Source organism: Anomaloglossus baeobatrachus, chromosome 2 (genome assembly GCF_048569485.1).
Source record: "Anomaloglossus baeobatrachus isolate aAnoBae1 chromosome 2, aAnoBae1.hap1, whole genome shotgun sequence".
NCBI lineage: Eukaryota > Metazoa > Chordata > Amphibia > Anura > Aromobatidae > Anomaloglossus > Anomaloglossus baeobatrachus.
In genome coordinates this window covers 122,794,462-122,808,143 of record NC_134354.1, presented here as the reverse complement: position 1 = coordinate 122,808,143, position 13,682 = coordinate 122,794,462, and the positions used below count along the sequence as shown (strand labels likewise).

General features: G+C 48.5%; 1 protein-coding gene across 3 annotated transcripts in view; it reads right to left on the bottom strand.

Annotated features, from left to right (window-relative positions):
- Nucleotides 1–13,682, bottom strand: part of LYRM9 (LYR motif containing 9) — a 43,336-nt gene that overhangs the window by 7,319 nt on the left and 22,335 nt on the right. For all 3 annotated transcript variants that reach the window (XM_075335305.1, XM_075335304.1, XM_075335306.1), the window contains exon 3: nt 7,134–7,226. In XM_075335305.1, the coding sequence (XP_075191420.1) occupies nt 7,134–7,226 (93 nt within the window). The remainder of the gene's footprint in view (nt 1–7,133; nt 7,227–13,682) is intronic.

Genomic DNA, 13,682 nt, shown 5'->3' with positions numbered 1-13,682 from the left:
ATAAATAAAGTCTGGTTCGGGACCAGGCTTGAACCGGAATATGAACCCCCATATACGTCTACGGTGACCCGAACTTGTGTGCTGTAAAATGGCTGCAAAAGTAAGCAAAATGGGGATTAGAGCAGTACAGTTATACTCCATGTGGCTGTCACACTGCTTCCGGATCCGCTTATTAAACCTCATGCATATTCACTGCATCTCCCGCCCACCCTCTGTGATAGCGTCTATGATTCATTGCATTCAGACTGCCAGCATACCGGCGTCTATGATTGGTTGTGGAGTGTAAAAATTAACAACCGAAAAAAATGGCATAGGGTCCTCTGTATTTTAATACCCAGCGCAGATAAAGCAGACAACTGGAGGCTGCAGTCCCCAGTTGTGTGCGTTATCTTGGCTGTGTATCAAAATACAATGGACCCAAAGCAGCTTTTTTTTTTTTTTTTTTTTAATTATTTAAATAAATCATTCAACCACTTCACACCTGGGGCGATTTTCCAATTTTCATTTTCATTTTTATCTCCCCTTCTTAAGAGAGCCATAACTTTTTTTATTTTTCGGTCAATATAGCCATATGAGTGCTTATTTTTTGTGGGACAAGTTGTACTTGTGAATGAAGCCATTGGTTTTACCATATACGAGGGTCTGCTGATAGGATGAGAAAACTTTACATTTTTCCCACATACTCTCCATTGATGTCCGTAGCAGCCATGGCATCAGAAATGGTGTGAAATTTGGTACCCTTGACAGGTTTCTTCAGGTTTGAAAACAGATGATGGTCAGAGACAGCTAGATGTGGTGAATAAGGTGGGTGGTCAACCAGCTGGAATCCAGCTCTGCCAGTTTTGCTGTGGTCGCTTGCGCAGTGTGAGCGGAGGTGTTTGACAGCTTGCCGCACCTTTTGGCTTTCAGAGCTGCCTTCAATTGGTCCAAAAGTTAAATGTAATACCTTGCATTGATGGTGAAACCCTTTTGAAAGTAGTACCCTAGCAGCACGCCCTCCTTATCCCAGAACACAGATGCCATCACCTTACTGAACTTCTTTAGACTAGGAGAACCACTGTGCCTCCACTCTTTTGACTGCTCCTTGTTTTCAGGGTCATACAAATAAAACCAGGTCTCATCCATAGTGACCAGTTGATCCAGGAGGTTCTTATCAGTCCGGAAACACTAAACAAATGGACCGGGACGTTTTCACTCGCATGCTTCTCTGATCTGTTGTCAAACATTTGGGCACCCACTTTGCAGATAGCTTCCTCATGTCCAAATGTTCATGGATAATCACATAAAACGTTGACGGGGAATTCCCATGATGTCTGCTATTGCTTTAGCTGAAATTCGTCGATTCTCAAGTATGAGGTTGAGCAGCTCCTGGTAGTGTAATGGAAAACGGGAAAAAAATTCCCAAGTACAGTGAAATTGCAAAAAAAAGTATGATGGCTCACGTCGATACTAGCTTGTAGATACCAAATATATATTATATATGCTTTTACTTTTATCTAAATGGTTAATAAAAATTCTGAAGTTTGTCCAAAGAAAGCAAAAGATGAGGATGTCCAGCTCTTCAGGCAAAAAAAATCACGTCTTTATTTTATCATGCAGACACAAAGAATGACATGACCAGCACAACGCGTTTCAGGTGAAAGCACCACCCTTAATCATGATACTGGATAGATGGTGCTGCAAAGCTTATATGCAAATGCTAATCAATGTAACAGATGTTTAAATTACTTCAGCACCTTACATGCACGAAATAGATTTTACCATGAAAAATATTACATACATATACAATTAAAAAACAATGATACAATACAATACAATACAGTACACATTTTTCAATGGTTTTCTGGATTTGAAGATATATACGTTTATAACCAAACCAGTTGCAGTGCGCCATTCAGTGTGTGCAGATATAACACCTTCAAGTTTAATGCACATACATATGTGCCAATATATCATATTTAAATACATAAATCTGCACTCAACAAATGGCGCACACTGGAATTTTTTTTACAAACATATTTACTCATGTATATCCCCATGTATATGCACACATATTGCCCTTCTATATATGTGCTTAGTTTTCATACTATGTAAAAGCTTTTAAATTCCGACATGGAAGTTTAATATCTATATTATGTGGATTTTCCTGCACTTCGGTGTACCTCAATGCTTAAAATAGATTTATATACTTTGAAGGAAGCCTCATTTTTTATTGTCAAAAGTTTGTTTTAATAAAAAAAAAAAAAAAAATCCCTTTCAAAAACTTTTTTTATTTTTTTGTTAAATTATTTAAACTATGCTTCAATGCAAAAAACACATGCTTGTTCTATATTATGGTAGAGCACAAAGCGCCATGTTGAATATAACGCAATATAACCGCACAAGTCGTAGATGGTGTAAATTTGGTGTAAATTAAAAACGCAAGTAGGAGTTTTGGCTATGTATGCATGCACACTGCTAATATATTAGTGCTCGATTTATATTGTGTAGGGGCTGTTAAGTTTGAACTAGAAGATTTAATATCTGTGTTATATAAGTTTCATCCTACTCAGGAAAAAGTTTTTTTTTTTTTTTTTTTCCTTTCTATATCAATTGATGTCTATGAAACATGCTTTAATAAATTTATATGCTTGAAAAAAAATACCACAGCCAAATATATAATGAGCTGACCTTCAGCTTTAGCGTTAGGGGTTAAACTGCAACAATTGTTCCAAGGGGCTAAAACACACCCTGTAGTTAGCATTTGTGACTGAGCTTTTTCCACGGTGAGCTGATTCATACTATTGATTGTCCAAAGAAAGGTTAGCGCTTTTGTCACCATTTTCTTGAGACCTGTAGCGTTCTCATTTTTTCTGATCCTGGGCTCAGTGATAGCTTATTTTTTGTGTTTTGAGTCCGATCCCTTTGCATTACTCTTGATTAGAGCAGCATCACTCTGATCAGCAGAAATGCTTATCTCCTGTGGCCGGCGCTCTGCTGGCTCTCATAGAAAGTGACTCATGGTAGTGTTAAGGGTCATCAGCTGACCCCACGCTACCATGACAACACATCGGTGCCCCGTGATCAAGTCACGTGGCTGCTGATGGTGGCCTCGGCCATTTAAATTGCGCTGTCACTGTTTGACAGCGTGATCTAAGGGTTTAACAGGTGTGGGTGGATCAGGTCAGCAGACATGTGTGGAATACCACAGGCATTTTTTCATAAATCACAGCTGTCATTAACCCCTTATATTACCACAATTGCCACTGCTCCAGGGCAATCAGGATGAGCCAGGTAAAGCGCCAGGATTGGCGCAATGTGGGGCAGCTGTGGGCTTCTATTTTTAGGCTGGGGAGGGCCCAATAACCATGGTCCTTCTCAGCGTGAGAAAACTAGCCCCCAGCTGTCTATCTTGGCTGGGTGTCAAAATTGGAGGGCTGGGGGACCCCACACCTTTTTTTAAATTATTTACTTAAATAATTTTAAAAAAGGCCAGAGTCCCTTATATTTTAATACACAGCCAAGATAACACTACTGGGGGCTGCAGTCTGTAGCAGTCTGCTTTATCTGCTCTAGGTATCAAAATACGAGGGACCCTACGCCATATTTTCTGATTATTTTTACACTTCACAACCAAATGAAGACGCCACCTGCCAGTCTGACTACAACCAATCACAGACGCTGTCAAAGAGGGTGGGTTGGGAAAACAGTGAATATGCATGAGGTTTAATGAACAGACCTGGAAGCAGTGTGACAGATTCAGTAAGTATAACTGTCCTGCTCTAATCCCTATTTTGCTTCATATTAACTTTTTTTAATTTTTATCCAGGCGTCTGAACAGAAACATCGACTTCCCTGAGAATTCTGTGTTCAGGGTCCATGCACGGACCCCAAACGTTACAGTTCAGCTTTGCCCATCACTAAACTGCAGCAGTAAGGCAAAGGGATGAGTTACACATGTATTGCAGCTGCTGGAATGGTAATTTAATTTCTCTTTCTATTCTTATGTCTTGAAATTAACTAGTGCTTGAAACTTGAAAATTGGTGCTTGAAACTAACAAGCACCAATTTATCCGTACTTAGATCGTTGGTGAGACAATTTTCCGGTCAGATTTTTTTTTTTTTTTTTAGAGCAGGAGGAGGAGAAGGAGGAGGAAGAATAACAAACAGTATGTGGCAACGGGAAAATTACATCATCAAAAATATAAATGTGATCATGAATATGTGGGAATTTCCATGGTTTTTCCTGGTTTGTGAAAGATTAGCTGTAAAATCCAAACTACAGAATATATGTATTAAATGTCAACAACTTCACTTCTAATAAGTCACTGCATATACAAAAGTAAAAGAACATATTGATTAATTAAATACACTTGAGTTATCTTAGCTTAAATATCAAATTTTGGCTTAGGTCATCAGTTAAATATTAGTAATGTGTTGGTAATTGCTAGAAATGTTTGAAATTAAACTAAATGGCAAAATTACATTTACATGCACCCAGTCTGTGATTTAAGGAGACCTTCAAGGCACACAGAGGCCAGGAAGGCACACAGAGGCCAGGAAGGCACACAGAGGCCAGGAAGGCACACAGAGGCCAGGAAGCCACACAGAAGTCAGGAAGCCACACAGAGGCCAGGAAGCCACACAGAGGCCAGGAAGCCACACAGAGGCCAGGAAGCCACACAGAGGCCAGGAAGCCACACAGAGGCCAGGAAGCCACACAGAGGCCAAGAAGCCACACAGAGGCCAAGAAGCCACACAGAGGCCAGGCAGCCACACAGAGGCCAGGCAGCCACACAGAGGCCAGGAAGCCACACAGAGGCCAGGGAGCCACACACAGAGGCCAGGCAGCCACAGAGACCAGGAACCCGAGAGGCCAGAGGCACCGAGGCAGGGGGCATGAGGCCAGGAGGCAACCGAGGCGCGTGGCCAGGAAGCCCAAGGCACAGAGACAGTACACACAGAGGCCCGAAGGCAGGAGGCACCGATGCCAGGAGGTACACAGACCCGAGACTAAGAAGGCACAGAGGCCCGAGGCCAGAAGGCACAGAGGCCCGAGGCCCGAAGTCACAGAGGCCCGAGGCCAGAAGTCACAGAGGCCCGAGGCCAGAAGGCACAGAGGCCCGAGGCCAGAAGGCACAGCGGCCCAAGGCCCGGAGGCACAGCGGCAAGGCTAGGAGGTACAGCGGCCCCAGGCCAGGAGGCAATAAGGGCAGGCAGCACAGAGGGCCAAGGCCATGAGGCACAAAGGACCAAGGGCAGGCAGCACAGAGGAACAGAGGCACAAGCCAGGAAGCACGAGGCTGAGAGACACAGAGGCCCGAGACCCAACCTCAGAAGGCGCAAAGGCCAGGAGGCTCAGAGGCCGGGAGGGCCAGAGGCCCGAGGCCAGGAGGACCCGAGGCCAGGAGGACCCGAGGCCAGGAGGACAGGAGGGCCAGAGGACAGGAGGGCCAGAGGACACAGAGGCCACAGAGACCAGGAGGCCCCGAGGCCAACAGAGGCCAGGAGGCCCAGAGGCCACAGAGGCTAGGAGGTCCAGAGGCCAGGAGGTCCAGAGGCGTGAAAAAACACACAGGCCACATGGGTCAGGACATACAGAATGCACAGGGGCCCGGAGGCCACAGGGACCAGGAGGACACAGAGGCCCAGGGGCCAAGAACCCACAGAGGCCAGGACCCCACAGGGGTACGAGTCCATAGAGTCCACAGGAGCCAGGAGCCTACAGGGGCCACAGGGGCCAGGAGCCCACAGAGGCCAGAGGAGCCAGGAGTCCACAGAGGCCACGAAGGCCAGGAGTCCCAGAGAGGCCACGAGGGCCAGGAGTCCTCAGAGGCCACGAGGGCCAGGAGTCCACAGGGGCCACGAGGGCCAGGAGTCCACAGAGTCCACGAGGGCCAGGAGTCCACAGAGTCCACGAGGGCCAGGAGTCCACAGAGGCCACGAGGGCCAGGAGTCCACAGAGGCCACGAGGGCCAGGAGTCCACAGAGGCCCAGGAGTCCACAGAGGCCACCGGAGCCCCACAGAGGCCGGAGTCAGGCGAGTCCACAGAGGCCTTACCGGGCCCGGAAGCCACAGAGGATACAGGGGCCAGGTGAACACAAAGGCCCCAGGGACCCCGGCCATGCATGGCAGAATCCAGCTCCAAAACCCGGGACGATCCTCCCTGCACTGCCGGGACACTGCCGAGGAGACAGAGCGGGGACGCGGCCCCGGACACATCGCACCCGCCGCGTAACCGGAGGCGCAGCCCGCGCCACAGGGAGAGGCGCCGGCCGCCGAGCACCGACAGCAACTTACCCCGCGTCCGGCTCAGGAAGGAGGGATCCACGGCCTTCACAAGGAACCTGCCCGGTCCACTCCCCCGGAAGCGCTCCAGTGCACTTCCGGGTCACGGCAGCAGAGAGAGCGCGCGGACACGGCAGGGTCCCCCCTGCCGTCCACAGCCAAGCGCGCGCAGGTGCCGGCGTCATTACCCCGGAGGCAAAGCCGAACCAAGGGGAAGAGGACGAGACGCACCGGAGGACGGAGTCCACGAGGGGAGCTCCACCGACCGTGCTTCTGGACCTAGAGCTCCGCCGTTCCCACGGAGACCGCACGGACTCAACCGGGCCCAGGTACTGTAGGTTCCTCTCCATTCAGGACAGGAAACCAACTGATGAGGGAGGGGGACTGCCCCTTTTTTATCTGTAGGTTTCCTGTCCTGAAGGGGGCGGATCCCTCTCTCATGGGTGCTGTCGTGACGAAAGGAAAATTACATTTACATGCACCCAGTCTGTGATTTAAGGAGACCTTCATGATGCTGAAACTGTGCAACCAACTAAAATAAATGCCGGTATCATGGGGACACAAGTGGAGAGGTCAAGTTGTTTTGACAATCAAGGAATAACAAAAGCTTCTTGTACAGAGGATCTTATAGGATCTTTCTAGGAGAGATTATCAATGTAATATAGTTGCCTGTTCAATTGTGCAATTAAGGTATTAAAAAGAATTGGCAAGAGGGTGGGTGCTCTTTAAAGGTTCCCAACATTAAAGAATAGAAAAAATAAAGAACTTTCCTGATAAATTGAGTTCCATTTAAAAAATTAGTGATTTATTTAGAGAAGCTATCAAGTAATAGCTAAATGTTAACTTTGTGTTTTGTCATACTCGCCTTATTCATTACCCAGTCAGCATCCTCTATGGCCCTTTTAACAATCTGTTGAATCCTCTCGGAGTCATCTTCATCAGCATGAACCCGAAAGCTCTTTGAAAAAACACACCATGGTAAACCAATATGACTTGGACACAAGTTGCATCAGTGGCGTACTGCTAATAGCAAACCACACAGCTGCTATGGGGCCCATGAGTCGGGGGTGGGGGCGGGGGCAGTCCCCCCTCCTTGGCATCTGGCATTGCATTTACAATTGAAAGCAATGATTGAAGAGGAAGCTGCCAATCCATCATCCATCACACTCTCTCCGTCTGAGCTCTGACATCTCTGCACATCTATGTGCAGGTTAGTATACTGTTTACAGGGCTATGTAGGGGCCATTATACAGTTTGCAGAGCTATGTGGGGGCCATTATACAGTTTTCAGAGCTATGTGGGGGCCATTATACAGTTTGCAGGGCTATGTGGGGTCCATTATACAGTTTGCAGGGCTATGTGGGGGCCATTGTACAGTTGCAGTGCTTTGTGGGGGCCATTGTACAGTTTGCACGCCTATGTAGGGGCTCTTATACAGTTTGCAGGGCTATGTGGGGGCCATTATACCATTTGCAGAGCTATGTGGGGGCCATTATACAGTTTGCAGGGCTATGTGGTTACGTTATACAGTTTTCAGGGCTATGTGGTGGCCATTATACTGCTGGGAAGGTTACATGGAGGCCAGTATACTATTGCAGAGCTTTATTGGGGCCATTATTCTGAGTTGTGGGAGGCTGTGTGGAGGACATTATACTACATGGAGAGGCCATCATACTGTGTGGAGGGTTGTATAATGGCCATCATACTGTGTGGAGGGTGTCAGGCCATTGCAGTGTATGGACGGCGGTTGTCCTGTATAGAGGGCTGTGTTGGGGTATCATACTGTGTAAGGTGGGGGGGGTTATACTGTGTTTGTGGAGGATACTGTATAGGAACTCCCTATGAGGGTATCATACTGTGTTTGGAGGTGGGGGGAAGACTTTTGCTGGCATCATCCTTTATAGGGGCATCTTAATATATGGGGCTTCAATAGGAGGAAAATTACTTTGTATGGGCTGCAAAGTTGTGAGAAATGTTCTTCTGTGACCCCGCCAAATTATTGTGGGGGAGCCTAATTAGGACTTCTGCTATGGGTCCCAATGAGTTCTATTTACGCCCCTGACTAGCATCATGTTTAGAGGTGGACACGCTATAAAGGAGGACCATTCAACTGCTATGTTACTGAAAAGAAAGGACGCAGTTATAGTAGGTACCATTCCCTTCCAGAACCGCTATCTTCAGCAGAACTGCAGTCTGCTTAACAGACAAATTGATGGAGCATATGTCTGAATGGGTGGAGAGAAACAAAGAGTGGCATTTTCTATCCCAGAACTATGATGAAAGGGTCCATTAAATCCCAGCATCATGGCCTGTACATATACAATTGTGCTCAAACGTTTACGTACCCCAGCATTTCAAGGCTTTCTAGGCCTTTTTTCAGAGAATATGAATGATAACACAAAATCTTTTTTTCTCACTCATGGTTAGTGGTTGGGTGAAGCCCTATATTGTCAAAATACTGTGTGTTTTCTCTTTTTAAAATCATAATGACAACCAAAAACATCCAAATGACCCTCATCAAAGTTCAGATACCCCAGTTCTTAATACCGTGCATTGCCCCCTCTAACATCAATGACAGCTTGAAGTCTTTTGTGGTAGTTGTGGATGAGACTTTTTATTGTCTCAGATGGTAAAGCTGCCCATTCTTCTTGGCAAAAAGCCTCCAGTACCTGTAAATTACTGGGATTTCTTGCGTGAACTGCGTGCTTGAGTTCTCCCCACAGAGACTCAATGAGGTCAGGAGACTGAGATGGCCACTCCAGAACCTTCACTTTGTTCTGCTGCACCCAATGACAGATCGACTTGGCCTTGTGTGTTTGATCGTTGTCATGTTGGAACAACCAAGTACGTGCCATGCGCAACTTCCAAGCTGATGACTGCAAATTTGCCTCCAGTATTTGCTGATAACGTGCTGCATTCATCTTTCCTTCAACTTTGACCAAGTGTCTTCTGCCTTTGTAGCTCATACATCCACACATCATCAGTGATCCACCTCCGTGCTTTACAGCAGGAATGGTGTTGTTTTCATCATAGGCCTTGTTGACACCTCTTCAACTGTAACATTTATGGTTGTGGCCAAAAAGTTTGATTTTGGTCTCATCACACCAAATTACCTTATTCCAGAAGTTTGGAGGCTTGTTTCTGTGCTGTTTTGGGGTATTGTAGGCGAGATACTTTGCAGCATTTGCGCAGTAATGCCTTTCTTCTGGCGACTCGACCATGCAGCCCAATTTTTTTTCACGTGCCTCCTTATTGTGCATCTTGAAACAGCCACACCGCTAGTTTTCAGTGAGTCCTGGATTTCAGCTGATGTTATTTGTGGGTTTTTCTTTGCATCCTGAACAATTTTCCTGGCTGTTGGGGCCGAAATTTTTGTTCGTCTACCCGATTGTGGTTTGGTCTTTACAGAGCCCCTGATTTTCCATTTGTTAATCACGGTTTGAACACTGCTCACAGCCATTATTAATTCCTTGGATATATATTTTGTATCCCTTTCCAGTTTTATACAGCTCAACTATCTTTTCCCATAGATCCATTGACAATTCTTTTGCTTTCCCTAGGACTCACAATCCAGAAATGTCAGTGGCTGGATGAATGATGCAAGAGTCTTTCTGGATCCCAGAAACTCACTCAACTTTTATGCACACACACTGATTACAAGCAAATGGGTCACAGGTAAGGCATTTAAACCCATTTGTGTCAACGTCTGTGCATGTTATCAGGCCAAAATCACCAGGGTATGTGAACTTTTGATCAGGGTCATTTGGATGTGTTTGGTTGACATTATGATTTAAAAAAGAGAATTTTGGTTACTTACCGTAAATTCTTTTTCTTATAGTTCCGTATTGGGAGACCCAGACATTGGTGTATAGCTTCTGCCTCCGGAGGACACACAAAGTACTACACTAAAAAGTGTAGCTCCTCCCTCTGAGCCTATACACCCCCTGGAGAACGAGATCTAGCCAGTTTAGTGCAAAAGCTGAAGGAGAATAGCCACCCACAAGTAAAAACAGAGCAAGAACCGGAACAACCGGAGACTCTGTCCACGACAACAGCCGGTGATAACACGCGGAACAAGAAACTGCCAACAGGCAACAGGGAGGGTGCTGGGTCTCCCAATATGGAACTATAAGAAAAAGAATTTAAGGTAAGTAAACAAAATTCTATTTTTCTTTATCGTTCCTATGGGAGACCCAGACATTGGGACGTCTCAAAGCAGTCCATGGGTGGGAGTAAACAGAAAAACTGAGAAGTAGGCAGAGCCTAACTTCACAAATGGGCGACAGCCGTCTGAAGGATGCGTCTGCCCAAGCTCGCATCTGCCGAAGCATGAGCATGCACTTGGTAGTGCTTTGAAAAAGTATGCAGGCTAGTCCAAGTGGCAGCCTGACAGACTTGCTGAGCCATAGCCTGGTGCTTGAAAGCCCAAGAGGCACCGACAGCTCTGGTCGAGTGTGCCTTGATCCCCGGCGGGGGAGGCACCCGAGAACCCTGGTAGGCATCGGAAATGGTCGACCTAATCCAACGGGCTAAGGTCGGCTTAGAAGCAGAGAGGCACTTACGCCGACCTGTGGTTAGCACAAAAAAAGAGAGGTGCACCGCCTAAGAGCAGCGGTGCGAGACACATAGATCCGGAGCGCCCGCACCAGATCCAGAGTATGCAACGCTTTTTCAAAGCGATGAACAGGAGCCGGACAAAAGGAAGGCAGGGTAATGTCTTGGTTAAGGTGGAAAGGAGAAACCACCTTAGGGAGAAAGTCCGGAGTCGGACGGAGAACCACCTTGTCTTGATGGAAAATCAAAAAAGGTGACTCCGAAGAGAGCGCAGCCAAATCAGAGACTCTCCTGAGGGAAGTTATGGCCACTAGAAAGACTACTTTCTGTGAAAGACGAAACAAGGAAACCTCCCTAAGAGGCTCAAAGGGGGGTTTCTGCAAGGCCGTGAGGACCAAATTGAGGTCCCAGGGATCCAAGGGCCGCCGGTAAGGCGGAATGATGTGAGACGCGCCCTGCATGAAGGTGCGGATCTGAGCCAGCCGGGCGATACGCTGCTGGAACAGCACTGACAGAGCCAAGACTTGTCCCTTGAGAGAGTTGAGGGACAGTCCCAGCTGCAGACCGGACTGTAGAAAGGACAAAAGGGTCGGCAAGGAAAAAAGGCCAAAAAGGATGGCCGGAAGAGCGACACCAGGACAGGAAAATTTTCCAAGTCCTGTGATAGATCTTGGCCGAGGAAGACTTCCGGGCCCGAGTCATAGTGGAAATGACTTCAGGAGGAATACCAGAAGCCGTCAAGATCCAGGACTCAAGAGCCACGCTGTCAATCTGAGAGCCGCAGAATTCTGGCGGAAAAACGGACCTTGTGAGAGAACGTCTGGACGGTCCGGAAGGTGCCACGGCACCTCTACGGACAGATGGAGCAGGTCTGGATACCAAGCTCGCCTGGGCCAGTCCGGAGCAATGAGTTTGACCCGACGGCCCTCCATTCTGATCTTGTGCAGGACTCTGGGCAAGAGAGCTAGAGGGGGAAACACGTAGGACAGACGAAACTGGGACCAGTCCTGAACCAGAGCGTCCGCTGCGAAGGCCTGAGGATCGTGGGAGCGAGCCACGTAAATCGGAACCTTGTTGTTGTGACGGGATGCCATTAGGTCCACGTCCGGAGTGCCCCACTTGCGGCAGATTGACTGAAACACTGCCGGATGCAGGGACCACTCACCACTGTCCACGGTTTGACGGCTGAGATAATCTGCCTCCCAGTTTTCCACGCCTGGGATGTGGACTGCGGATATGGTGGACTTGGAGTCCTCCGTCCATTGAAGGATGCGTTGTACCTCCAACATTGCCAGGCGGCTGCGTGTCCCGCCCTGGTGATTGATGTAGGCAACCGCTGTAGCGTTGTCTGACTGGACTCGGATGTGTTTGCCCGCCAATAGGTGGTGAAAAGCTAGGAGAGCCAGGAGCACGGCTCTGGTTTCCAGCACATTGATCGAGAGGGCTGACTCGGACGGAGTCCAAGTGCCCTGAGCTCGGTGGTGGAGACATACCGCTCCCCAGCCGGATAGACTGGCATCCGTGGTGAGGATCACCCAGGACGGAGCCAGGAAGGAGCGTCCCTGAGACAGAGATAGGGGCCGAAGCCACCACTGAAGAGAGCTCCTGGTCTGTGGCGACAGAGCCACTAACCTGTGCAAGGAGGAAGGCTGCTTGTCCCAACAGCGGAGAATGTCCAGCTGCAGAGGACGCAGATGGAACTGGGCAAAGGGAACAGCCTCCATTGACGCCACCATCTGACCCAGCACCTGCATCAGGTGCCTGATGGAATAACGGCGGGGTCTGAGCAGAGAGCGCACCGCTAACTGGAGGGACTGCTGTTTGATCAAGGGCAACTTCACAAGTGCCGGCAGAGTCTCGAACTGCATCCCTAGGTACGTGAGCCTCTGGGTCGGAGTCAGAGTGGATTTGGGAAGATTGACCAGCCACCCGAATTGGGCTAGAGTGGCCAGAGTGAGCGAGACACTCCGCTGACAGTCTGCGCTGGATGAAGCCTTGACTAGAAGGTCGTCCAGGTAAGGAATCACTGCCAACCCCTGGAGGTGCAGAACCGCAATCACTGCTGCCATGACCTTGGTGAATACCCGAGGGGCCGTGGCTAACCCGAAGGGGAGAGCCACGAATTGGAAATGTTCCTCTCCGATTGCAAAACGTAGCCAACGCTGGTGAGAAACTGCAATTGGCACGTGCAGATAGGCATCTCTGATGTCGATGGATGCCAGGAAATCCCCTTGGGTCATTGAGGCAATGACTGACCGCAGAGATTCCATGCGAAAATGCCGCACCTGAACATGCTTGTTGAGAAGCTTGAGATCCAGGATGGGCCGGAAGGAACCGTCCTTTTTGGGGACTAGGAAGAGATTTGAGTAGAAACCTCTGAACCGTTCCCGGGCGGGAACCGGTACAATTACTCCGTTGGCCTGCAAGGATGCCACGGCCTGAGCGAAGGCGGCGGCCTTGGAACAGGGGGGAGTTGACAGAAAAAATCTGTTTGGCGGGCTGGAAGAGAATTCTATCCTGTAGCCGTGGGAGATGACATCCCGCACCCACTGATCGGAGACGTGTTGAAACCAAGCGTCGCCAAAGTGGGAGAGCCTGCCACCGACTAAGGACGTTGCTGGCGCGGACAGATAGTGAAGAGGAGGCTGCCTTAGTGGCAGCAGCTCCTGCGGTCTTCTGTGGACGCGCTTTTGTGCGCCAGTTGGATTTTTGGTCCTTGGCTGAGTTAGTGGACGAGGCCGAGGGCTTAGAGGACGACCAGTTGGAGGAACGAAAGGAACGAAACCTCGACTGGTTCCTACCCTGGACAGGTTTCCTGGTTTTGGTTTGTGGCATGGAAGTACTCTTCCCGCCAGTAGCT